This window comes from Triturus cristatus, chromosome 9 (assembly GCF_964204655.1).
Source record: "Triturus cristatus chromosome 9, aTriCri1.1, whole genome shotgun sequence".
NCBI lineage: Eukaryota > Metazoa > Chordata > Amphibia > Caudata > Salamandridae > Triturus > Triturus cristatus.
The window spans coordinates 809,190,317-809,211,195 of NC_140592.1; the positions used below are offsets into that span (position 1 = coordinate 809,190,317).

Here is a 20,879-nt window from a genome sequence, read left to right on the forward strand (position 1 = left end):
GTTTCTAACATCTGGTTTTTCTCCTTTTCAGCATTTTTTTAATGCTTAATTTTGGCTAGTAGCGATCTTTATACATTATTAATATAAAAGGAGAAAAAAGAGAAGTACAAAAATGTTTCTGCTGGCAGGATTTTACCATTAGCAAAATCAGAATTAATGATTAATCCATAATTTAAATTTCATAAAAATTAACTAACATTGTAGTAGACTGGACTGTCCCACGTCATCTGTCGAACTGTACAATTAATCTTCTTCCCTTTCACTATTAACATTATGTTGTGCTAAGAGGGAACAGACACAGAGTAGCCTTTCCTTAAGTGTTCTCTGCATCAAGCAGATAGTATGTTTTTTAAGGACTTAACTTCTAGCAGAGAAAAGATAAAAAGGCTTCTCTGCAGGAGGGATGCTTACATCCACATTCTAGCTTATGGCATTTCCTTCCACCACCACAGCCACCCTGACACCTCCACTGCACAGGACACCTACTCGTACACATACCACGCTTACACAAAGACAGATCGCTCCTAAAGCATGAAATAGCCTCCCACGCCACATCAGAGCCTCACCCTCTCTTCTTGAACTCGCATCAGAGCCTCCTTCTCTCTTCTTGAACTCCAAAAGAAGCTGAAGTCCTGGCCTTTCAATAAAACAACCTGCTATAGGCAGGGCCAGGCACCCCCACCTGCTCAGCAGCAGGTTACCCTGACGGGTGATAATGTTCTCTACAAATGCACATAACATAACCTACACACTTGGGCAACTCACCAAATCAACATTTTGAAGGCCTGCTTGATCTCAGCAGAAGGTATGTCATACCTTTGGCGTCTATTACCTGTGGGAAACATAATGAGAGAGACTGTATTTTAATACTGAATACTATTAAATCTAAATGGAGTGACAAACATTTTTGCTTTTTTTTTTTATTTGGCACCCTAAATACTGAGTGAAGTTGCTAGTTTTATAGCCAATATGCCTTATTCAAACAAAAAGCTGAATAATTTCACCATTTATATGTTGTCCAGTACTCCCTTACTTACTGTTTCTAGAGTAAGAGAGTCGATCCTTGGTTGTTGGATATTGAGAAATTCAACCAGCATTCATGAACTACCATCACTTTAGCTGTGTTACATTGAGTTCAACATGAACAGCCTCTGTTTGGGTCGAGGTTCTCGGATCCAGCATCTTCCTCCAAGCGACTTCCCCCACGTTCTCTCAATTCTTTTTTTAAGAAGAAAACCAAATGCAAACTTCACTTGACTAATCAAACAGAACCTTATCCTGGTAGTCCTTTAAGCAGGAAACTGGTAGCCTTGAAAGTTTAGGATTACATTTCATTAGGTTGTCTGTGCCTGTTAATGCTGTGATAGTTTTTGGCATTCTCGGGATGCCCATGAAGGCAGTGATCTACCAGAATTCCCACATACTAGTCGGTGTCCAGTGTTTCTATGATTACTTGTCTTCCAACTTCCTTTTGGCATTCATGCTAAAGGATTTGGGGTAATTTTGTTTGAATGACTTCAGATCTAATTCTCATATAAAAGGATGCCAATCAGTCTCGTGAACAGTGAAGACCCCAGCAATTCCTGCTGGCTTTTCCTGAAGCATCCATAAAGTGTGGATGAGAGCATAGAGAGGAGCAGGAATTCCTCCTTCTAAAGTAGCTCCAGAGCAGCATTCTGTAGACCTTATCAAAGGGTGTGCCGCCATCCACAAGTACATCATCATCATCCACAACAGTTGAGGGCTTCACCATAACGTGTCTGTCCAGGTGTTTAGTACCAGGGCATCATGCTCTTTGGGGATTCCCTTAAAACAACAGTTTGTCGCATGCAGCAGCCCTCTTTTTAACCTAAATTAGACAATAACATTTTTCAGAAGATCTTCCCTCCAGAATCAACCAGGGCAATCAAGCTTTAATTGCCTGTTTCACATATTTGGTCTTTGTTTATTATCAGTACCACAATGCTGGGCACTTTATGTAACATTTGTACTCTAGCGAACGGCGGAGACTATAGATGTGCTCCACCACATATACCCATCTCATGTCGAGTTGATAAGAGCCATGGAAGGGCAGCTTTTAGCCACTGTGTACACCACAAGTTTCTTTTTTCTAATCCTATTTTCTTTGTATTGCACCTTTAGTAAAAAAAAAAAAAAGAAGCCAATACTATCTCTTTAGCATTAGGAACTGAAAATTCTATTTCCATACAGGCTGCGTGTAGTAAATAACTTTCCGGTGAAACTTGTCTCTGTTCCACAACGCTTGCATATAGACAAAAAGGCTTGGAATGCATTAATAAAGATCAACTAACTAACTTTTAGCTCGGACTTCATGAGCTATCAGGATTTATAAAGCGCTGCAAATCATCCGTGAAGGTCTCGAGGCGCTGGAGTTGCTAGCTGCTTCACGGAGAAAACAGTGAAAAACGAGGCAGGAGAAAGCATTCAGAAAAACGGGGGAAGAGGATGGAGAAAGCAGTAAAAATATGGCAGAAGCACTCGGGAAGCATGGTGGTGCAGCAGCAAGAGAGGCCTGGGGAATTTCTTGCAGGAAGCATTCATGGTTGAAAACACCTCTGTTTATGCTTGAAGATCAAGGTGAAGTACTGGGCATGGCACTCAACCAGGTAGTGTTTTTTTTTTTTAATAAATCGTTCTCCGAGTTTATCATGTGGTTTACTCCAGCAGACTCTCCATCTGTTCTATTTTATGCACCGTTTTACTTCAGGGTGTCAGACCCTTGTGAGCGTTTCCAATTTAAATCCTTATTAGACACATATTAGAGCCCTATATCACCCTTAATTTGTCAGAGGCTTGGATAGAATTTGTGCTGCCTAACCTTAAGATTTACATTTTTAGCTTTTTCCTACTATGCCCATCATCTTTTTCTTGGATTTGGATATATTAGACTGATGGGATCGGGATGAAATGCAGCATGAGAATTAAATGACTGCCACAGAGCTATAGCCACACTTTTACATTAGTTACAGCCCCACTAAAATGTTTAACATTTCCATTTTCTATACCATGAGCAAATACAATGGACCGATCATTGGTGAAGCGAAGCCAAATTTCGAATTTGCTTGCTCTTCCAAGATTTCTTGATACCACAAATTCTTTGGGCCACTGCTGGATCTTGCCTGTCGTGTGGTGGTATTGCCCAATCTATTTTTTACATTCTTGTTATCATGTTTACCTTTACAAGCCTGCTTGGTGTGCAATCTTGCAATACAATATAAAAGAAAATATTCGATTGTGTTGCAGTGCCAAAATCAGGATTCTCTTCTCCATTTTTGCATGTAGTGTCACTATTTAATATTGCTGGAAATGGCGATGTTGATAGCCCTTGAGACTAGTATCGCAGTTACCAACACTGTGACTGATGTTCCTGTCATTGGATCACATGTTAGCTGATCAAGGCAGCTGCTCCAAACCTGAGCTGGTGGATGAGATGGACACTCTTAACCAAACTTAGGCAATCAAAAGATGTGGCCTCTGATGCCATAGATAAACTGCACTTGCACTTCAAAAGTACCAGAAGTCTCTCTGTCCACATTAATCTGTGCTACACTAAAATTAATAAATTTAAGGTGGCTGCTTTTTTCAGGTGCCCTGCAAAGGTTCCTCAGCACAAAGATGGAAGAATGTTTACTCAGAAACTCATGTAACAGCAAAGGGAATAGTCCAACCCCAGTCGCTTCTGGCCTCCTGTGAAGAAGTCGCTCGTAATGATCTGTCACAACGTTGACAAATTGTTTGTAGTTTTGTAAAACTGACCAGAATTCACTATTGTTGTTGGGCTGCACAAACTCTTGCCCTAGAACTAGCCTTCTTTAAAGGTTGCACACCCTCACTGATCAGTTCACTTACTGCTGCTGGGAGTCTTGATAATCACCATCAGCTCTTCCTTGTCATGTGTCTCAGCTGGTCAGTTAAGGAATTTGCACTCTTAAGTAGTAAACATTTAAAATAATCTTGGAGGTGTAGAGCAAATATAAATCTCTCCAAATGGAGGGCCATCTAAGCCACATGAAGTTTGTGAATGTAACATAGGGATTCTTGTGAGAGGTAGATGTCTAATGTTGCCCCAGTACGATTCCACTGGGCCCATTCACCAGGCCCTAACCTGATTTCAATAAATGTATTTTCTGATCCTCCACCCTTTATCTTGGAATCGGGTATGGAAAGGCAACCAAGGACCCCTTCACTCTGAGGGTTTCATAAAAATTGTATTAATCCCCCAAATTACATGGGAGACTGTTTCATGTCCCTCATGGTGAGGTGACATCTATTGAGCAGTTCACTCAGTCTGCAAACAAATTCCTCGGCGAGTGACAGTACAACCCATCTGTTGGAAAGCTCTTAGTCTTTTTTATTCAACTTTTGTATCCGAGGCTAAGTTTGGCTCGATTTTTCTATTCTCACCAGCCCTCACTGTTAGTGTAAGGCGGAATCCACTTGGAGTTCTATCTCTAGGTACCAAGGAATGAAGGAGATGGCGCAAAAGGCTGAGGGTGTCTACATCCATTGTATTCAAAATGGTCTTTATTACCTTTAGTTTTAAGATCTAGTGTTTCACTGATGGTTTCAATGTCCATGAAACTTTGAAATCGGTGCAAGATGTTTAACCAAAGGTATGTGATTTTTGTATCTGTTGCAATGATGGCTGGAAAGAGCCTGGATCTCTCTAATAATTTTCTGGTGGTTCCAAAGGTTGTTGTGTCGGGATGGTGATGGAGTCTTGAAGGGACCTTCCTTTTTTAATTATTATTTAAAAAAAAAATACTTTTACAAATGTTGCACATGAGGGAGGTCTGCTAAGGTAACTCTTCTGCTTTAGACATATCTGTCTTGGATAGCCAAAGAATGATTTGCTTCAGATCTGATTTGTATGTGTACCCAAATGATGGTGCCTTAGCATTAAATGGGACAGGTCTAAAACGTTCCCACTGTTCCTTATTTCCTTTTGTGTGTAGCAGAGCAACGACTGATTCACACGTGCACACAGTTGGGGGAAGAAGGGGTCGACAACTGCTGTTATTAGTAGTATTCCACTAGCTGTAGGTGATTGCACCTGAAATGACAAAGGAGAATGGGAATGGCTGGGCAGTCGCAGCTGGTGTGATGTTTTACATTAAAGTGGGGCCAATTGTGTTTGTGAAGAGGGGATCGATGAGAACCCACCGGTATTGGAATATGCATCCAATTATCCTAGCTTGGAGATGGTCAGCCCAGAGATTGGGCCTTGTTTGGGGTGTTCGTATGAGTGTTACACCCGATTGAGACCTACTTCAGCAGAAGGTAGTTAAAGACCAAGAGGATGGAAAATGCTCCTAGGGCTAGGCAGTGAGTGCTCCAAAGTGAAATATTAAGCACAAATATGGTTCAGCTGCCTAATCCTGCCTTTGCTGGTGGACAAAATACCAAGCAGTCTGCCGTTTGGTCCACCTCGACAGTTGGAAATGGACTCCTTTTGGAGCATCATTGATTTAGGCTGACGAAAGTGTACTGAAGTACTTGCTTTTTGTTGAGAATGGACCTCTGATCCCCGGTTACGTGTCTCCGCACTCTGTTCCCTGCACTACGGACGAACGCATCGCATCGCGTATCGGACACCCCCACCACGTGACCACGTGCCTCAGCAGGCTCGGTGGCTTTCAGCGGGAGATGCCACGGATGCGGGCCTGAGACGAGGGAGTAAATTGCAGCGAAGTTGGCGCTTAAAACACTGGGAAAAGGCGCATTAGGAAATATATGCTATAGGCGTCCATATGCCCCGGGAAAACGTGGGTTGGTGTGCAGAGCTGGACATGGTGATGAACAACGCTTGGTCGCTGACTGAAGAGGAGCAGGCTGTAGCAGACTTGCACGTTTACCACTGGTGGATTAGAGGTAAGTGCAGGGCAAGAGGGGCGCAACAGCCTGGTCCATAAGCACTGAAAAAGGTACTTAAGAAAAGGGGACTGTTATAAGTCGTTATAAGTTGGTTTGGAGCTCCTAAAGAAGGGACTGGTTCCCTATTAAGGTTAAGGGACCCAAAAGGGATGGCTCCTGGCACACCAAGAATCCGGAAAGGCCAAAAGACCCTCAAAAGACCCTAAAAAAACTTGCATTTTGTGATTTGGGAGAAGAGGGTATGGGCACAACCCCGAATGTGAAAGGCATCCAAGATGTTACCTCTGGACGTAGAAAATCATCACAGAGTGAAACTCATCCATCGGACTCAACCCTGCAGCAAGGCAGGCAGAGTGGGTTAAAAGGAGTATCCTCTGTGACAAAATCAATCAGTTCAATCAAAGATTTCGTAGGGAAACACTTTGAAGGGAAAGGACTGATAGTCACAGAACCATCTGTGGGAGAGACTCGGGTAGCCCCAATGACTATGGCAAACCTGGCATCCCCGGAGCTAGTCTACTCCAACCAAACCCGTCTCGGTTTATCTGGTTTATTTCGGGAACTAAGACTGTCCTCATCACCAAGACTTTCTTCTTCCTCCCCGAGAACTCAAGAGTCCGAAGATGAGGATGACGAGCAGGAATTGGTGGCCGAGGGACTGTACGACAAGGGACTTAGTGGTAACCCGGTTGAGAAGGAGGGCGTAGAATCGTCCCAGGACAAAGCAAGATATCTCTCGGGACCATCTCTTTTTAATCTGGAAGTAACCGGAACCTCTAGTACCTCAATGCTGGATGCAATGTTAATTCTGCAAAAGACCTTGAAAGGGTTACTTGAGGTTTCTGTAATGAATAATGAAGCCTTAAAATCTCAAAGGGACCTGTTTAACATCATGATTTGGGAATTGAAACAAATTAAAGATCTTATGGCCTCTTTAGTGAGACCAGTCAATGGGGACCTTGAAGAGGAGGCTAGGATCAGAAAGAGAGGCGAGACAACTGAGGCCCCAGCGAAGAGCCCAGTGTGTTCATTTCGCGGATACCCATGATTATAAAAAAACGGGGGGAAAAGAGGAGTTTAAAGCAGCGAATCCCTTGCCCAAGGTGGTGGAAGAGTGAAGCTAGGAAAGGTAAAACCCCACCACTGCAAGAGTTAGGCAATGAAGGAAGTGAAGAAGTGCAAAAGAGAGCTAGAAAGAACGAGAGGCCAGCCCCAACAAAGAAAATGGACTTGGGGAAGAGAACAACAACCTGTATGTTAGAATATGGTGAAGGGAGGGAAAAAGGTTCAGGAACTTCAATGAGAACTGAATCTAACTCTAAGAAAATTTGGGGAGAAAAGGAAAAAGGGAAAGAAGGTGTCTCCATTAAGAGAAGAGGGGGGGTGAGAACCCAAGAAGGCATTCGTATCAATAGACCCTCTATAGAGGATGACATTGAATTTGACTTTCAAGGTAGAGGAGATTACAACTGTAGGGGGGTTTCCAAGAGCCGGAGTTAAAAGGTAGACAGAACCTGTGGGTCTACATGGAGGCAGTTGAGCAGGGTAAAGGAGGAAAAAGAGTGAGGAAACTTAATCCATTAAATCGTTCACAATTGCTGTTCTCTCTATCTAAATGCGTTAGCCTACGCGATATTGGTTCAGAGGACCTTAAAGAGGTAGGCCTTGTCGCAAATGGCAAGGGGAACAAAGCAACCAAGGTTTTACTGCTTTCTGCGTTAGTTAAGACAGCAATAATAAAAGCGGAGCATGAGTTATTTAAGGAAGGAATTAGGCTACTTCAAGATCATAATAAGTATGAGAATCCATTACTTAGAAACCATGCAGGGCTGGACCAAAGACAAGTTAGGATGATCGAGGCCTGCTGGTATAAAAAAAAGAGGACCTCAAAATCACAATAAGATGCAGGGAAAGAGAGAGAATTGATGAAGGTCTACTAACCAGGAATAGATTTAGAGCCCTAGCTTCACCAGCTTATGAGGGAGATGGGTCCCTAAGTGAGCGAGACTAGGTTCTTGGGTCGTCGCACAGCCTGACTATACTATCCTGGAACGTTAATGGCTATAATAGTTTGGCATGCCAGAAGAGTTTTAAAGAGGTTATTGACAGTAATGATATTGTATGTTTGCAGGAGACCTGGCTGTGCGACGAAAGCCTAGTAATTGAGGGGTTTTTCCTACAAATGAAAGCGGCGAGTAGAAAACGCTTGGGTAGACCCTCAGGAGGACAATTGACGATGGTCTCAACTAAGATTGCTAGGAAGGGGACACTGTTGGATGTAAAATGTAAGTGGGTAATAGGATGTAGAGTGCAGTTATTGAACCCCAACCCTCAATATGGAGGTATAATTATACTAAATGTTTATATCCAGAGGGGGGATGACCATGATTACAAGGATGCAATGGAAAAACTAAAAGAGTATCTGTCATCTGTCCCCGATAAGTTTCAGAATTATGTTTTGTTCGTGTTGGGGGACTTTAACCACAAGTTAAATCCTTACAGGTCCGACGCATGGTGCAAGGAACTGCTGGCCTCATATAAAATAAATGATGCCATATTCCCGCGAGGGGCTATGTCGGCAAAAGACTTGGCCTTTGGACAACTACTGGGTGCCATGGGTTTGGTCTGTGCGAATGGAAGATTGGACGCAGGTAGATCAGCAAAGCACACTTTTAAGCTAGGCCACCAATCATGCCCAATTGATTATGTGTATTTACATGCCTGGAATTTTGACCTAGTCAAGCACTTTGAAGTGGTAAGTGCGGAAGGAAGCGATCACTATCCGCTGAAAATAGAAATTGTTGGGAAATATAGAGATACTGTGTTACAGGTTCAGGTAAATTAACCTAGGCGCCTCACAACTCGTTTATCGGAGGAAAGCATTGAAAAATTATTGGCAGTCCAGCCGATGCTCCCGGTGGAGAATATCCCGCCAGTTTGATATCACCTGGTTTGAAAATTCTATTAGTAAATGAAAAACTGGTTTGATGAAGAGTGTCATAAAGCCAAGCGAGTATCGGACAATGTGAAAGAAGACTTAGGGTTACGTATAATGTTGATCTGTCCCTAAAACTCCAAAGGCAAAAGAGAATATACAAAATGTTAGTAAGAAACAAAAAAAGATCTTTTAAAGAGAGCTGCTGGGTTAGACTTCTAACTGCGATAGAATCCAAAGATAGCAAATGCTTCTGGAAATTAGTTCAAGAAAGCTCAGGTAAATCCCTGGGCACAATGTTGTGTGTGGTACCAGAAGCAGATTGGGTTTTATACCTAGGCGAAATTTATGGAAACTGGAAAGATATTGAGAGTTCATACTCAAGTTTGTGGCCAGGAGTGAGAGAGGAAATTAAGGCATTTGTTTTGGCTAGCAATGTGAAAAAATAATATTGAATTTAACTTTGACGCGAGCTGCGGGCCCAGATAATCTCCCTGCAGTGATTATAAAAAAAATAGGCCTGAGTGGTGGGCTGATTTCTTCTCAAAACTGTTTTATGGGGGTACTGAACACAGGCATTAATCCAGAAAATTGGAGAGGTGCTGTTATAAGACCCATCCATAAGAAAGGAGACGTAACAAGCCCGAACAATTATAGACTAATTAATCTCTGAGATATAGGCAAAAAAGTCTTTGCCAAAATAATTCTGGAGAGACTGGACAGAAAGTAAACACGTGGTGCCTCCAGAACAGGGGGGGATTTAAAGAGAGTCACTCAACGGTCAACCATTGTTTTGCGCTCTGGTCCATTGCGCGGAAGTCTATTGAGCAGAGAGGAAGCTTGTTTTGCTGCTTTGTGGAATTCTGCGCAGCATTTGATTTGGTGGACCGTGGGACACTGTGGGAGACGTTGACCGGTTTTGATATCCCTAGAGACTTACTTAGTCTGTTACAAGTACTACACACTCGCAATTGGGCGCAGATAATTCTGGACACAGAGGGAAGTTTATCTCAGAAGATTGAAATTGGCAATGGATTGCGACAGGGGTGTGTATTGGCCCCTCTTCTTTTTTCACCATTTATTGCGGACTACCTTCGGTGTTAAGCAAAGAAAGGGGGGCCAGCCCAAAGGTCGATGGGAGACACATCGCATGCCTTTTATATGCGGATGATTTGGTCATAATAGACCAAACTGAGATTGGGCTACAAAGAAAGTTGAATACATTTAACGAATACTGTATGCTTAAACTAGTAGTTAACGTGGCTAAAACTAAGATACTAAAGTTGGGAAGAAGGAAATCAAGGTTTAACTGGTTTTTGGGATCCACAAAATTAGAAATAGTGGATGAATATTGTTATCTAGGCATGTGGTTTCAGAAAAATCTGAACTGGGCCACCCACCTTGAAGCATTAAAAGTACAGACATCTGCTTCGGTTAGTGGCCTAAAGAAATTCAACGGAGTTTATGGGGAAAAATCGGATAGGCCAGTTTTTAAGGCTTATGTAGCCATGGTCTCACCCCAATTCCTATATCTGAGTGGTAGACGCTGCTGGGATGTTGCGGAAGGGAAAGCCCTGAAAAACTTACTTTCGCTGCTGAAGTCTTCAATGGTGCAGGCAGTGAGGCTCAAAACAGGTATTACTTCATGGAGCATAACAGCCTGTATAGCCCTAGTAAGATTTTGGCAGCGTCTGGGTCTCGAAGATGTAAATAAAGTTTCCCAATGGTGTAGAAACTAGATCTTGAAGAGTGATCTATTATGGGCAAAAGGGGTTAGAGACTGTATCATTAAAGCAGGTAGAGTCTCAAGATTAGTCCCTTTACACTACACATTGAATTTGAGAGGAGGAAACTTAGGTACCTGGGAAAAGAAATATCATGTGCCCAGGACCAGGAGTACCTCATGGGGAAAAAATCTGTATGTTTTATGGCCTTGTCGTGGCAAAATGCTGCTCAAGTTTCCCTATATTGACAGGGTGCCCTGTTGCCGCTTGAGGAGTGAGATTTTAATGCTGAGAATCGGTGTTAACCCCTACTATCATAATAATGAGACAAAAAGACTAATGATTGGTAGTAATGGAAAGTGCAACTGTATCCTAGGGACAATGTGATATTTTACATATTTTATTGGATTGTTCAATGGTTTTAGAGTTACGGAAGGAGATTTTATGCCCAATTTTTAAAAAGTATATTATAACTAATAGGCCACAGGCAGCAGAATCTTAAACTGAGATGAAGAATTTCGATACAGCCTGTGCCTTGGGGAGGTTAATGCAAAGAGCAAAATAAATCTTGAAAGGGGTCTAGTATTACTATGCCCCCCTGCTGCTCGCACAGCGGATATAAGACATATGATCCAAATGAAGGTTTAAGGATGTTAAATTAGATTTGTAAATTGATGTATTAATTGCTAATGCCTGGAGGGGGTTTATATAGAATCAAATGAAACCCGACCAGAGTTAGCAAGGGAAGGCTTATCTTATGCTATGTAAAGTCAACTACTAGGCCTGAAATATGGTATAATATTTTAAATCATGAATTTTTAGAGGTTAAGTGTATGAAATTCTTCTTTTCTATGTATTGTATTTAGGCTGTTTTATGTGTTTAAGGACTATGGAGTCTAAATAAACTTGGTTTTGAACTGAACTTGCTTTTTGTATAATTAGCCAAATGGGAAAACATTAGGACCAAGGAAGCATACTGCCTGTCCGCACAACTTCTTAAGTGGGTGTAGAGGTGCAACTTGGTCTCCATCCTTCCTTCATTCATTGGGAAAAGACAGGGTGGCAATTCATGGATCATTACATTCTGCAACAACTTAGTACTTGAACGTTGAGTGTGATTGAAAGTAGACATAGAAAGAGCATCTACCTAACAGACAACTTTGGCACCTTTTTATTGAGTTTCCGATCTAAAATGGAAAAAAAAATGTTTCTGCCCATTTCTCAAATGAGAGTTCCAAATTTGATTGCCCAGACAAGCTAATTTACATTAACCCTTTTTTTATATGGAAGGATATTGAAGATTTGATTTCATACTTGGTAGGAAATGTGATTGTGAAAAAACAGTCTTTCTGCATGTTCTCCCCACTTTGTGCCCCAATTGTGACTACTAGGCACTGGTATAGTGGCTGAAATACCCTGTACCCTGCTAATCAGAACTTAGTGCATGCACTCTGACCCTTAAAGTGGTGCATGTTAATTGGCTTATCCCCAATCTGCATAACTTGACTTACTTGTAAGTGCCTAGTATATGATACCAGGGGTACCAAGGGCATGTAAGTTAAAGTGTCTCTCTTGGACTGTTTGTGCCACCACGAGTGTGACGAGGCAAATCATGACTCCGAGCCTGCCATTGCTGGATTGCAGAGCAGTTTTAAACTACTAACTTGATGTTGCCTTTCCAAGCCATGGTAACACTCAAGCCTTTCGTTTTAATATTTTAAAGTCACCCCTAAAGCAGGCCTACTTAGCCCCAAAGTCAGGGTGCCTTTTATTAAAAGATTGGGACTGTAATTTCATGTTTTTAAGGTCCTAACAGTAAAGAACCCCATTGTCGTTTTTTCACTATTGAAAGCTAGTAGCTCCAATGGCGAGTGCAGATTACAGAAAGACATTGCAGGCCTTCTAACTTCTGAATGGAACTACTGAAGGTGGTACTTAAAGGTATCAAAATAATCAGTGCTTCTGGCCTCCTGGTGAGAAGTGTAAACAACACCCAGGAAAGCCTACATAGGGCCTGCTGGCCGAGGAGATGTTATCTCCTCTTGTCAGGCAACGCCACAGGGTGAGAGCCCAAAAGGCGCGCTTCAGAGTGGAAGCTGTCTTCGATAGGCAAATGACCAGCATAAATGAAGAGGGGCGATAGGTAGACAGTAGGGTGTTGGAAAGCAAGGGGAGAACACTGGTTGGACCATTGTTTTCCATAGTCAAGTAGCCCAGAGTATGCCACACCCAGGGCTTTAAGTGGGGAAAAAAAACTGGGGGTGCTCTAAAAGGGGCGTGGTTAATGTCTTGAAGGGGCGTGGCCTATCCGAGTAGGGGCGTGGTCTAAATCAAAATAACTAGCACTGTGTGCTTAAGAAAATCATGAGTACCGGCACTTCTCCGTGTTCTCCCATTGAGTACCGGGACAACTGGTGCATAAGTGACTGTCACTCTTTGTGCTCTGCAAATAGGCAAAGGATCAGATGTGCATGTTTTCTGAACACTTTTACATGAGTCACTGATGGTCACCGTGAGCAGCTCGCATTGCACTCAACTCCTACTACAGAGCTCTCAATAGTGGCCTGCCATAAAGACCCAACTACAACATGAATTCACACCCAGACATATGAAGGCAACTCAGTTCACTGTGCTCTATACAAGAGCTGCATGACAAAAACTACAGAAACACAGACCGCATCAGCAAAAACAAACACTTACGAAAAGAGAGATGAACTAATATATGTGAAATGTAATCAGAGACTGCAATATTGATATGGATTACCTTTGGGTTTTTACAGTTATTGTTGAATAAGCAAGGCGTGTGGTTGCCTGTAAATGTAAGGACACGAATATGGGGTCCGGTAGGGAACGGCTTCAAGTCAGTTTTTTATTACTAATGGGTATGAGACCGAGAGGACCCGTCCAACTTAAAGGCCTGAGTCCAAGTACTTCCACTCGTTATGGAGGAATGGAAGGCAATGTCCGTCTGAGGGTGCACAGACAGTGATAGAGATGTTGCATTGTATTGATCGGAGTTAGGTGCTCCTGGGCGTTTTTTCTTAGCCAACTGTGCAGACTTCAGGCTTGGAGTGACTGGTCTGTCAGTCTGATGCATGAGTGGGCCGCACAGAGCTCCTTCGTGCATCTTTTGGAAGGTAAGGTCGTGTTTGCAGAGGGATATGCCTTTTCTTGTCTACCGCAAGCCCCAGGAATACAGAATGCTAGTATTCGGTGCTGCCACTCTAAGGGCAGAGGCGCCCAGTGTCGTCGGATCGTCTGGAAACAAACAATGTGTGATGCAACTAGGGCGATTACGGGTCAGAGGCGCAACTAGAGCCAAATTTCGGGGGGGGGGGGGGGCTGAGCAAAAGTTTCGGGGGGGGGGGGCTGAACTTTAAGCAATAGGCAGAGTGGAGCTGCAGGGGCTCTTAGCAGGGGTGAAACAACAGCAAGGCCTCATTAACATGCAAATGGTCTTTTAAAGACCTGTGAAGTGCTCGGGTGCGGCTGCTTTTTTGCCCGGGAAGGTGTCTCATCCCGGGCTGCCACACACGACGGGGGGTGGGGGGGGGCTGAAGCCCTGTGAGTCCAATGGGTGTTGCGCGCCTGTTACGGGTTGCATATTAACTTCGGTCTCTGGCGGCACACGATGTAAGGTCTTATGCGCTTACAGAGTCTGAGCACCGGCAGTTTTTTTTTTGGGCCCTCAAAACGGGTCCGAAAAAAATAAATAAATAACGGACTACCTTTAGTAGCCACGAAAATAGAGCCCGATAGAGACCCGTTTCGGGGGCCCCAAAAAAAAACTGCCGGTGCTCAGACCCGGACAGACCCGGCCCACTTAAAGCCCTGGCCACACCCCTAAGGTGCTACCAAGCTCCACAAACCGAGAGAGGAGTTCAGTGATCTTGGGATTGGGTCTAATAGAGCACTCTTGGATAGCTAGATGATGCACTTCATAGGAAGTTCTCATCAGGCAGGAGGGTTACTGGTAGCCTATTGACTAGTGACACAACCCCCCTAAAGGCATTTTTAGGGATGTGGACTGAGGATTAACCCCAGGAAGTCCCTCATTGACCGCACCACATCGTAAGCATTTTCAGCATCCTGTATCCCTTGCATCAGGAGCACTCCATAGAAGTCCGTGGCAAGTTTCTATTAACACAGGAATTGGACTTGAGACTGCGTCCTCTTTGAGTTAACAGTTCTTTGGGACTTGATTTAGTCCACCTGATCTTCTCCCTGCTGGTGTTTGTCGCCTAAAGTCACTAGAAGTGATTTCATTCACCTTGGACCAATGTTTTCTTGAAAAAGCTTCCAAGTGTCAAATTTGTTGATTATGCCAATGTTTGTTCGAGGTTGAGGAAGAAATTGTGATTTACTGTTTATTCATCATTTATACCTCCAGAACCCACCGGTGGATATTTTTTCATCTTGAAGTTTATAAATTCGAAAAAATATATTCTATTTTTTTATAAATTGGTGTCCGATTTCTTGAGAGATGTACTTCTCTTTCTTGGTAATGTTTTGGTATTGTTTTTAATGTTTTGCACTTGTTCCTTTGTCCAAGCCTTGCTGCTCCAAAGCACAGCTACCCAGAGTTGTGCTAAAGGTTTTTACAAATGAGGCTTCCTGGACCCAGGACGGTATTGTGAATGTATTATACGGAGAGGTCGAGCACCACACCATGTAATACACCACATTTCCTCAGAGCAACCATTTAAGCTTACTCGCCCTGGCAAGGCAGATCCCCAGCATGTTGTGCTTTCTGCAGTTTCTCAAGTATTATATTGAAAATGTGATATGGGAAAGGAATCCATTCTGACACTTGATTCATAAAATGGTTAACTCAGAGTAATAGCAAGTATACTTGTACAATATTTTTGTTTACATATTATCCCCGGTGAAAGTCTTGCATGTAGCAGACTACTTGCGTTAGATGTGTTCAGAATCATCCATGTTGTATCCCACTTTTTCAACACCCTTTAACAGAATTGATGTGCCATGTTTGGGCTCCTGTCAAAGCAGATTAACAGATTTATTTTTTCCAGCAGATGATATTGATGAAAATGGCTCCAGTATTTGTGGGGAAGATGAAGCAGATGAAGAGCTTGAAGCAGTTGCCAACCATCTTAATAAGGACTTCTATGATGTCCTTCTCGACAGAGAACGGTTAAATGATGACAATGAGTCCAACCACCGTTTTGAAAATGCATCTCCTGTGAAACCCCCTGCACTTGAATCTCTCCTGGGCCCGCTCCCAACTGCTGCCAGCCTTGGGATCACAGAGTCCATTAAAGAATGCATTATCACCAAGGGCCGAGAAAACTGTAAGTACCTAGGTGATGTAAAGAAAAGACACAGAAGTGAAATATACACAGTTTAATTGTATACATTTAGTACGAATTGCAAAAATATTTTCCTCCACCCGGCCACCTCTTGCCTGTGTTCCTTCATCTGGATCAATTTCCATACATAGTTCATCCATTACTCGTAGCTGTACTAAGGGCTCTCAGATCCTCGTGTTCTGCTGGTGTTCAAATGCCTGGCCCTAAGATGACAGCCATGCCAGCGTCTTCTGTGATCTGACCCCTCCCCAAATGGGCGCATCCCCTATGATCCCACCACACAGTAAAGTGCTGTTTATGGATCTCTCTCTGTACCATCGGGCAATGCATTGGTATCTCTTGAAATGATAGCAAAAGCATCGCCCTTCTAGGAATACTGGTGAGCTCTGCAGGTCTGAAATATGCTTGTGTCTTGAAAGAAGCGCTTTTCTTGGAGCCCCTGGAAACTTCACCACGTTGGTCAGCAGTCATCCATTCCCTGTGGAATATAACTTTTTTAAATGAGTTACGTCAGAAGTCCTCAATTGGTTTATAACTCTATTAACGGCTTAGCACCTTGTATTTCTAAGAACGTACTTTGTTCGGTTTTCCTAGATATTAGCATACAGAGAAATACAGCCCCTGGAATTTCTTTAGGATACAACATTTCAGTATTTTGATCGTGTTTTACAGGATGTGTGACTGTGCCAAAGTATTCCAGTACTGAAATTACAAAAGTAAATACTCTTCATGGACTATTTTAGGGGAAGGTGCACTTTGTACAAATATTCGAGGGTTTGAGTTAGAATATTAACTTAGCTGTTGCAAACCATCTGCTGCCCTGAGAATAGAAATTAAGTCAAGAAACTAGAGACAGCTCTTTGTCGACGAAAAGGTACTTTGCTGATATTTAATATTACGTTTAAATAATGATTTAGAGATCCCATCTGTGAAGATGGTGTAGTCCATGCTGCTCTCCAAGACGCACAGCATCGGGTATCCTCCTCACAACTATGTATGGTGCTAGAAGATAATATGAGCACCTTAATTATCCACCCTATCAGAATTTACAATGTAAAATTTCTCTTGTAAAGAGATCGTTAATTCAGACACCAGTTCAAATATCTTAAAGTCTGAAATGTTCAAATGTGATTTGAAGAGATATGCGAGGTGAATTAACTATGCAGATTGCGGCTGACCTTACGGGGCAATCACATTTTTGGGGGATTCTTCCGGAATCCCGGTCTTTGATTACTTACTATTTTCTCTAAATGTTTGGGAGTCAGATAGCCAGTTTATTTAAACACCAGGACAACCATGTGAATATAAACCTGAGACGTTCGCAGTCCATCAGCACACAGCTGTATTATCGAGATAGCCATTATGCGTTTGTTGATGTGCATGGATTGGTTAGTCAGTTGAAAAGCAACATTTTTTTTTGCTAACCGCCTTCATGCTGTATGGCAGTGGTCTTAGCAACATTTATTTTGCTAACCGTGTTTATGCCGCATGGCGGTGGTTCTCACCTGTGGTCCAGGGCCCCTGGGGGTCCACAGTGCGTACTCAGAGTCTGCAACTGCTTTTAAAATTAAATAAAGAAGAAACCTTCTATAAATATCAAGAAAATTGAAATTGTATGATCACAATTACGTTGGTAGCTTCAGATTAAGTCACAGGTGCAGTTAAACAGAATGTAATATGGACAATGGGTGGCCTCGGCTGAATTAATATACGCTCCAACCTTCCGATTATAATGTCATTTTTATTTTTTTTAATTGTGACAAATAACATTTTCCATTGTTTGTGTATATGTTTAAATGCTTGTTTCCATATATTTGTGTATTGTTTTACGGTTAAAATCATTGAAACTGCTAAGGCCACGGTCCCCAGATTTCAATAATGAATAGGGGGATTCTCCGAAATTCCAATCATGAATCAGTGGTGGTCCTCGGATTTCAGTAATGATTAAGTGGGGCTCCCCAGAAGTGAAAAGGTTAAAAACCACTGCCATCTGGTATTCATGCACTTTGGAATCCTGAACCTCAAGGCTGTATTGGGGGTATCTACCAAGTTCACAGGCTAAGCTACTGTTTTAAAAGCCTGCATACAGACAATGAAAACCATAATCCCAGTGACGTCCACGTGTATTAGGATGTCTGGTAATTCGGTCCTCATTTTGTTTGATTAGACGGGAGAAAGAGACGTTACTTAAATATTTGGCCTACCTTCGTTTTAGATGGCATGCAAAACCGCTGTCCATTGTTGACAAAATGTAAGTGAGAAATATTCCAATGGCAGACTCTCTCAAAGTCCTCCCTACTGCAAGAAGCAATAACAATTTTGTAAAAATCTATTTAACATTTAATATCTATTTACCTATCAATTATCAAAAATAATATCTGAAAGAGACATGTTAGAGATAGATTCCTTACCTTAGAATAATCCCCAGGTGTCAGATTGGATCCGGAAAGTTTTTTCGCTAGCAGTACCCCAGCACGTCAGTAGGTGGTATTGTTCGGCTTCGCGTCCGTCGCTGGCGTCGTATGCGCCGAGAGAACGTCACGGAGACTACTTAGGCGCCACCCATGCGCGCTGAGATCAGTTCTTTCTTTTTCCGTGCCAGAAAGTGCAGATCCGGTTAGGGCACGTACCCTAGTCACTTTTTGACTAACCTTTTTGAGACTTTTGTCTCCTGTTCAATTTTGGTTTCCTTGGTACACGTAGGGATGCCTGGATTTAAGTCTTGTGGGGCCTGCCGTTGCAATATGTCGGTGGCGGACCCCCACGAGGTCTGCCTCTACTGCCTGGAGACCGACCACAATTCCCAGTCCTGTCGGGCCATGGCCCCGAAAACCTTGAGGGAGCGTCGCCGGAAGCTGCTGGAGGTCCGGCATTCGTCACAGCATCGTTCCATGTCCAGGGGCCGTTCCAGGGAATGCTCGCGGGGTAGCAGTCGTCACTCCTCGGGCTCCAAGTCTTCACCCTCGGATTCGGGTAAGAGATGACACAAAAAAATGTCGAAGAAGTGTGTTCGCTCTCCGACATCCCCCCATCGGTCCCCGGATGCGGACGAGGAGGACAGGGGTTCTGCCCCTGCGGCTCCTTTGGAGCCCGGGAGTCCCATGGCCTACCTACCTTACCCGGGTCCGTCAGCGACTCCTGCACAGTTGCAAGAGTTTCTTGCTACCATGGACCGCCTTTTTTGGTCTCAGGCTCCCGCCAGTGCGCCTTCGGGCCCCGCGGTCCCGTGTTCGGATCCTGTTGGGCCGCCGGCGGATCCAGCTTCGGCGCCACAGGATCCTGCGCCGTTGGCTCCGGCCACGGCGCCTCAAGGTCCAGCACTGCCGGCTCCGGCCCCAGCGCCACCCTTGGCTCCGGCGCCGCAGTGAGTACTGTTTGTCCCGCCTTTGCCCAGGTTCCAGGACCATTTTGTTCCTACCTGGGATCCGCATTGGGACGTGGCGCCAGCTCGGCCCCGGCCTGCGCAGTTCTCGGTGCCGTTCCCGACGCCGTTTGTTCCTTATCCTGCTCTGCCGTGGCGGTCTGTTCCCAATGCGGCGGAGGTGGAGGACGACTGGGAGGGGTCCGAGGACCCTCTCACTCGTCAGTGTGACTCCGAGCAGGACTGGGCGGACGACTTGGAGGATGCTGGCGACTTCGATGGGGTTTGCCTCTCCCCCGCCTACCATGGAGGAGGGCGCCTCCTACACGATGGTGCTCAGTTGGGCAGCTGAGGTTCTCAACCTTGATCTCCCTACCGTGGCCCTCAAAACAAATCTCCTCACTGAAGTGCTCCAGGCGGCTTCCGCTTCGTCGGAGCCCCTGCTACCATTTAACGACACCCTCACTGACGTCTTGCTGGGCACTTGGTCGCGGCCAGCCACAGGGGCCTCTGTGGATAAGAATGTCACCAGGCATCATCGCCCGGCGTCTGGTGACCCCGCTTTTCTGACCACTCATCCTACGCCTGAGAGCCTGGTCATCCAAGCCTCGACGTCTCAGAGTGCCTTTCCCACGGCTCCGCCGGATAAGGACTCTAAGAAGCTGGAGCAGTTCGGAAAGTGGTTGTTCTCTTCGGTCAGCTTGGGGCTGCGGTCGGTGAACACCGCATGCCTATTGGGCCGCTATACCCACGCGGTGTGGGATACAGTTGCACAGGTGTTGCCTCAGTGTCCTGAAGAGACCCAAGCTGTGCTGTCCCAAGCTGTTGCAGAGGGTAAAGATGCGGCCAAGTTCGCCATTCGGTGTGGTTTGGACACCGCGGACTCACTAGGTAGAGCGATTTCTACGAATGTGGCGCTTTGTCGCCACGCCTGGTTGAGATCTACTGGGTTCTCGCCAGATGTCCAAAGCTCACTCATGGACATGCCCTTTGATGGCACTCGCCTGTTTGGCGATAAGGCCGACAGTGCACTGGAGCGTTTTAAGGACTCGTGGGCCACGGCCAAGTCCTTAGGTCTTTCCACGAAAAGCCCAGCCACTCCTGGGTTTCGTTCCTTTTGTGGCCACGGAAGGGGCGCCCAGGCACGTTCTTTCAGTAAGCCTGTGCAGAACCAGCCTCAGCGCGGGCGCGGTTTCCGCAGGGGCGGGTCTGGGGATCAGCGTGGGGGTTAGTCCACCTCTGCCACCGCTGCTTCTGCCTCCAAACCTTCCTAATCCGTACTTTGTGGGGATCCCACGCCAGTGGGTGGCAGGGTCTGCCATCCTCTCTCCCACTGGCACGCTATCACATTGGACAAGTGGGTGTTGCAGATCATCCGCAAGGGTTACACCCTTCCCTTTCAGTCCACCCCTCCAGCCATGCCGCCTTGGTTCCACTGCCTGTTGAGGGAACACTTGACATTTCTCCGGCAGGAAGTCGTGGCCATCTTGGCCAAGGGGGCTGCCGAGTGTGTTCCTGGGCCAGAAGTAGGGAGTGGTTGTTATTCCCACTACTTTCTGGTCCCCAAGAAGGACAAGGGGGGCTTGCGCCCCATCTTGGACCTCAGGAATGCCAATCGCTTCCTCCGGAAGGAG

The 20,879-nt window shown here is 44.6% G+C and overlaps 1 protein-coding gene across 2 annotated transcripts in view; it reads left to right on the forward strand.

Annotated features, from left to right (window-relative positions):
* BRF1 (BRF1 general transcription factor IIIB subunit) overlaps window positions 1-20,879 on the forward strand; it is a 1,136,639-nt gene that overhangs the window by 789,500 nt on the left and 326,260 nt on the right. The window contains exon 11 of one of the 2 annotated variants that reach the window (XM_085626219.1): window positions 15,591-15,866. In XM_085626219.1, coding sequence (XP_085482345.1) covers window positions 15,591-15,866 — 276 coding nt within the window. Of the gene's footprint in view, window positions 1-15,587; window positions 15,867-20,879 lie in introns of both variants that reach the window. The other variant, XM_085626218.1, reaches the window with a different exon arrangement.